This window comes from Bos javanicus, chromosome 7 (genome assembly GCF_032452875.1).
Source record: "Bos javanicus breed banteng chromosome 7, ARS-OSU_banteng_1.0, whole genome shotgun sequence".
Lineage (NCBI taxonomy): Eukaryota > Metazoa > Chordata > Mammalia > Artiodactyla > Bovidae > Bos > Bos javanicus.
In genome coordinates, this window is record NC_083874.1 from 39,875,169 (window position 1) to 39,882,081 (window position 6,913).

Consider the following 6,913-nt stretch of genomic DNA (forward strand, 5'->3'; position numbering starts at 1 on the left):
TGCCATGCTATTCCTGTCCCCCACCACAGGGACACCTCCCCAGGAGTTTCTTGAGAGCACCAGCCACTTCCTTGTTCCTCAGGCTGTAGATGAGTGGGTTGAGCATAGGGATAATCATGGTATAGAAGGCTGAGACCACCTTGTCCTGCTTGGAGGAGTGGTAGGTCTGGGGCTGCATGTAGGTGATCAGGGCAGCTCCGTAGAAGAGAGAGACGACTGCCATGTGGGAGGAACAGGTAGCAAAGGCCTTTTTCCGACCTTCAGCGGAATGCATGCGGAGCACAGTTACAAAGATCAGCAGATAGGAGACAGAGATGACAGAGAAAGGCAGAAGCAGCATGAGGATGCAGCACACATAGATCAAAGCCTCATAAATGGATGTATCTGCACAGGCCAGCTTAAGCACTGCGGGGATGTCACAGAAGAAGTGGTCGATCTCCTGAGAGCCACAGTAGGGAAAGCTCAGGGTATAGATGGCCTGAAACAACCCATCCACCAGGCCAAAGAGCCAAGATCCTGCCACCATGAGCCAGCAGACATGGCGGCTCATGACCACTGAGTACCTCAGTGGGTTACTGATGGCCACATAGCGATCATAGGCCATGAAAGCCAGCAGGAAGCACTCATCCCCCAGGAGGGTGAGGAAGAAGAGGATCTGGAGCCCACAGCCTGTGAAGGAGATGGAACCATGGCCCAGGAGATAGTTGATGGCCATCCGTGGTACAATGGTGGAGATGAGCATGAGGTCCATAAGTGACAGCCAGCTGAGGAAGAAGTACATGGGGCTGTGTAGACGGGAGTCAGTGTTGATGAGGAGGATCATAAGCCCATTGCCAGAGAGGGCCACCAGAAACATGGCCATGATGATGGAGAAGAGGAGGAGGTGCAGTGGTGTGTGGTTGAACAGGCCCAGGAGGATGAAGTGGGAGATGTGAGTCTGATTTTTCATCAAGGCCATTGTTCCTGCAGAGGGATGTGCCAGACAGAGCGTTGTGATCTGAAAGCAGGAGGTTTATATTCAATGCCATATTACTAAAGTCATTAACACTTTTCACAAAACTTTTCCCTCTTTATATGTTACCTGGCTTAGAGTAACAGACATGTTCCCTCAAGAGAAAGAATGCTAATAAACATGCAGGTCGCTGTGGTTTCAGCTTCTAGGTCTTTCTGCACATAACTGAAAAGCAAATGTTAAGCTATTTTTACTAAAACGGACACTGCTTCTACCTTTGGTAGGCTGGATCTGTCTCCAGCCCACATAGTTGCTTCTCCTGAAGCTCAGTAAAGGATTTGCTTTGTCAGGGAAAAACTACCAAAGCAGAAAAGACATTTACCAACTTTGCAACCTAGTCACTTAATACCCTTTCTGAACCTGTTCTCTCATCTTAAATCGGGGTAACAACTGTCTTGTAAAGTGATAGTAAAGATTGAAAGTAACAACTTGATCAATGCCTGGTAGTACAGAAATGATGACAGCTGACGTCACTTGATCATTTCCCATGTACCAGGTACCATGGTGGGCACTGTCACATTCTAGCATTCAATTCTCATAACTGCTTTGAAAGAATAATGATTATTCCTATTTCACAAGTGGGGAAAGTGAGAGAGTGGGAGGTTTATTAATTTTTTTCAAATGTAAAAGCCTAAAATATTTTCTAAGAAAATTAGTAAGTGAAAAACTGCTGCTGCTAAGGCACTTCAGTCATATCCGACTCTGTGCGATCCCAGAGACGGCAGCCCACCAGGCTCCCCAGTCCCTCGGATTCTCCAGGCAAGAACACTTGCCATTTCCTTCTCCAATGCATGAAAGTGAAAAGTGGAAGTGAAGTCACTCAGTCGTGTTCAACTCTTAGCGACCCCATGGACTGCAGCCCACCAGGCTCCTCTATCCACGGAATTTGCCAGGCAAGAGTCCTGGAGTGAGGTGCCATTGCCTTCTCCGAGTGAAAAACTGGGGACTACCCAAAAGCCCAACACAAAGGAAAACCTAAGTAAATTGTGGCATGATTAAATGACAAAATAATATGTTGTCAGTGTGATACTTATGACATTTAAATAGATACTGAATAAAAAGTTTATATCAATGAAATATTTTTGTATTTCAAAAGACTGAGAGAAATATGCCAAGATATTAACCATGCGGTTCCACCTAGATAGTGGGGTTAAGAGTTATCTCCCTCCAAAATTTTGTTTTTTACACATTTTCTATTTAGAAATATAACTTAATTTTAAAGTAACATTATACTATGTATAAGATCAACAGCCAAAAATCTGTATCTTTCTCATACTATACCACTAACCAATTAAAAAGTAGAAAAAAAATATTTACAACTGCAGCAAAAACTATGAAGTAGGGACTTCCTTGATGGCACAGTGGATAAGAATCCACCTCCAAATGCAGGGAACGTGGGTTTGATCTCCGGTCTGGGAAGATTCCACATGCTGCGGAGCAACTGAGTCCATGTGCCACAACTACTGAGCCAGCACTCTGGAGCCTGCAAGCCTCAACTACTGAGCCTGTGTGTGGCAACTACTGAAGCCTGCACGCCCTAGAGCCTGCAGGCCACAACTACGAGCCCACGTCCTACTACTGAAGCCCAGTGCCTAGAGCCTATGCACTGCAATAAGAGGAGCTCCTGAAATGGAAAGTCCATTCACACAATTGAAGAACAGCCCCCACTCACCACAAGTAGTGAAGAGTAGTCCCTGCTCATCACAAATAGAGAAAGCCCACACCCACACAAAGCAATGAAGACTCAGTACAGCCCTAAATAATAAATAAATAAATTTTAAATATATATTTTTTAAAAACTGTGAAGTACCTAGGAAAGAATGCTCATTCTAAAAATTACAAAACATAAGTTAAAAACAGAAAAGAAGGCCTGAAGAAAGCTATGCAGCTCAACATTGTAAGGATGCAAATTCTCCCCAAAATTAATCTATCATTTCCATGTAATCATGATTAAATTCTCAACACAACACTTGCAGTTTTGAAATGACAGTGTACAGTCAGAATTCTCTCAAAAGTCACTCAAAGGCAGTAAGGAGATCAAGAGCAGAAACACTGTCCATGTTGGCTGAAGTTGGAGTTAGCTTAAAAAAGAACTCACTAAATAAAATTGTAAGGGTCACCAGAAGCTGTAGAAACTGAGCAGGGTGAAGAGAAAAGGGGAAAAGAACACCCATGAGCATAGACCTCAAAGTAACTCATCAAAGAGTGGGGCAAAACCAAAACTGATTGTGCCAGCAGAAGGAAAGAACTGGTACAAAGAAGGTCTTGGGACCTGGTTTATTCTAGCAAAGGAGAAGGGATTCAACAAAGACTCACACAGATGAGCTGTATTTGCAAGAATTCTGTTCTTGTGGCATAGAGAGAAGAGAGGCTATACATAAGAATAGCCCTCCAGGGAGTTCTCTGGCAGCCTAGAGGTTAGGACTCCAAGCTTTCACTCCCGTACCCTGGTTCAGTCCCTTGTTGAGCCACTGAGATCCCATAAGCTGCACAGTGGCATGGCCAAAAAAAAAAAAAAAAAGAAGCCCTGTAGTTCTTCAACTTAGAAACCTGAGGTTAACTAAATATTATACTCGGCACTCAGAGTCCCAAGACCTATGATACCAGAGTCCCAAGAACTCCACTTCTGGAATTAAATGGCTGATTGAACATACTCAACTTTTGTTTCCTCAAAAAAATCTTACTAGAAAGAGGTAATGAGTAAAATCTGAACATGAGAAAAGCAAGAATAACAAAGGTTTTAGAACCTCAAATAAATGGGTGGATTGTAACTAGCATGCAGACCTAAGATGGCTAAGGGACTATAAGTCAGGGCAAGGGTGAGACTGAAAATGGTGATTTTCTGAAAGATGGCTAAAGGAGCACAGTTCCCTCCCAACTCCACACACATGGGCCCCACCCATCCCTCTTCCTGGCAGAAAGTAGGAGAATAATTCTCCAGAGAAGTTGAATCCAATAATTCCAAGCCCAGTGGAGGCCCAGTGGAGGTGATGGTGCTGTGAGCACAAGGCAACATGTCAAGAATGGGGTTGGGGGTTGGGGGGAGTTCCCAAGATCCAGATTTATTCCCTTTAAGCAGGAAAATAGATGAGCCTCTACTCAACACAGAAAACATCTAAAGATACTGACATTGTAAATTAAAAAAAAAAAGGCCAGTCATTTTGCTAAGTGAAGCCACAAATGACATGCCCATGGGCTTGCCTGATACCTCCACCTAGGAAAGAATCCATTGGGAAAGAATCCACCTGCCAAGCAGGAGATCCAGGTTTGATCCCTGGGTCAGGAAGATCCTCTGGAGAAGAAAATGGCAACTCACTCCAGTACGCCTGCCTGGGAAATCCCATGGCCAGAGGAACCTGGTGGGCTACAGTCCGCGGGGTTGCAAGAATCAGACATGATTTAGCAACTAAAAACCACCACCACCTACATGCTTAGGGTGCCCAACGTGTTTGTTTTGACCCCACATTTTAATACAGGTAGACAACAGAGGGTCAGCAAACATCTGAAAAATGTTTCCAACCTCAAAGAAGGAAAGGAAAATCAACAGCAAAGCAAAATGGATGAAAAAAGAAACTCTTCAGGGAAACAAAACTGTTTACATTCAACATTAAATGATGTAAGGAAAGATACAGTAAACATGAACTAGAATGATGTGCAATAGAAAAAGGAACATTCAGAGGATGGAGGATTTTTTAGTAAAAATATAGTTCTATTTATTCATTTTACAGATACATGTGCACATACATGAATTGATACACAGACAAGACGGTTTGGTGTAGATTTGTTTATAGTAGAAAAAAGCTGGAAAGCAATCTATCAACAGAGGAAAAAATGAATAAACACTGGAATAATATTCAAGTAAGAAACAGAATGAGATTGCTTATTATGTGTTGATAAAAACTTCTCCAAAATAATGCTGTTCAAAAAAAAAGCACATTACAAAGTGGTGTTTATAATGTAATTGTAAATATAAAATGTTATACTGTATAATATATAATTGTGTACCATAATTATGTTATATATTACTATGTAAATTTTATGCTATAATAATATACTTATACTATATCACATATTATATAATATATACAAGTAATTTATATAATATTACATTTTACATATATATAAATGTGTATATATACACAGATATATACATACATACATAGAAGATATTTATATATAATACATGCATATACAAATAAATTAAATCTCTGAAATAAAACACAGGATCTACTAACAGTGTTTGCCCCAGAAGAAAGAATTAGAAGAATCAGATTGCTGAAATCTAGGGTAGGAAAAGAAAGTGTTTATGGTATATGATGTTGTCTCTCTTGAATTTTACTCTTTGTGAGACAATACATACTTTAAATAAATACATAAATATAATGCTGAAATGATAATCAATAGCATTATTAATGGGAACTGATAAAGTGAGAACCAAGATTCCTGTTGGTACTTAATTAATGTTTTCTGAACAAAGAGTCAAAAAATTTTGAAAGGGTTAAACAATGGCTAACAGACCAAAGTTAAAAGTGATACTACCTCATCTATTATCAAAATGTAAAAAATCTAGTATCAGTGAAGGAATAGAAAAACTGACCAACAAAAAAGAGTAAGTCCAGAATCATCCTATGTGTATGAAAATTTACATTCTGATTTAAATAATACCATCTAAATTCTGTGAGAAAAGAAGGGCTATTAAATAAATGGTGTAGAACAATTGCTCATCTCTTTTGAAAATCAATTAGGTCTCTAATCATACCACACACAAAAATAAATTCTGGAAGCTTGAAGAACTGAATTAATAAATAACAGTATCAAAAGAAATATGGGAGAATGTATTTATGACCTAGGACAAAGACTAGATGCATTTAAATATGACATAAAGAGTGAAGTATACATATATATACTACCTGTTTTATATAGTAAGTATGCAATAATAAATAAAATATCACTTAATATGTGGAATCTAAAAAATAAACTTATTTACAAAACAGAAACAGACTCACAGACTTAGAAAACAAACTGATAGTTACCAAAGGAGAAAAGTGAAGGAGAGAGATAATTAGGAGATTGGGATTGACATATACATACTACTAATAAATAGTAAAAGTATTTAGTAAAATAGATAATCAACAAGGACCTACTGTTTAGCACAGGGAGCTCTACTCAATACTCTATAATAATATATTGGAAAAGAATCTGAAAAAGAAAGTTACATGAAAAAAAAAGAGTAGATACATGTATATGTATAATTAAATCACTTTTCTATACACCTGAAACTAACAAGCCTCATAAATCAACTATACTCCAATATAAAATAAAAATTTTTAATGATATGATATATTATAAAATACATATTAGACAGCAATTCATAACATTTTTCTATTCAATATGTTTAAAGAATAACACAATACAATAAGATAAAAGATAAAATAAGCAGTAATTCTCAGGGGGAAAAATCCAAATAAACATTAGATAAAAACTCCTTTACATCATTCTTCCTTGATGTCGTGCAATAAATTCTTTACTTCACCAAAACAAAAGCAAAAATAAGCAAGAAAGACTGCTTTATTTCACTAGTAACTAGAGAAAATCAAACTAAAACAAAGATACAACTCTTTAACCAAATTGGAATTAAGTTTGGGAATATTAAGTGTGGGGAGGCAAGAATATGAAAAACAAGTACACATAAAGTCCTGAAGGGCACAGAGGATAATAATGGATACTTCTGGAGAGAAGGTTAGAATTGGGTGAGGATAGTGGTCAAAGACGGAGAAGGCGATGGCACCCCACTCCAGTACTCTTGCCTGGAAAATCCATGGACAGAGGAGCCTGGTAGGCTACAGTCCATGGGGTCGCTAAGTGTCGGGCATGACTGAGTGACTTCACTTTCACTTTTCA

General features: G+C 38.9%; 1 protein-coding gene across 1 annotated transcript; it reads right to left on the reverse strand.

The window, feature by feature from the left end:
• On the reverse strand, positions 1-1,057 carry LOC133251121 (olfactory receptor 2V1-like). Its single transcript, XM_061423189.1, has one exon. It carries the CDS (start codon positions 956-958, stop codon positions 8-10), a length of 951 nt encoding a protein of 316 aa, XP_061279173.1. The 5' UTR covers positions 959-1,057; the 3' UTR covers positions 1-7.
• Between the last annotated feature and the right edge of the window lie 5,856 nt (positions 1,058-6,913).

Excerpts from the sequence above, each read along its gene's own strand:
- LOC133251121 (XM_061423189.1), bottom strand. The coding sequence starts at position 958 with ATGGCCTTGATGAAAAATCAGACTCACATCTCCCACTTCATCCTCCTG.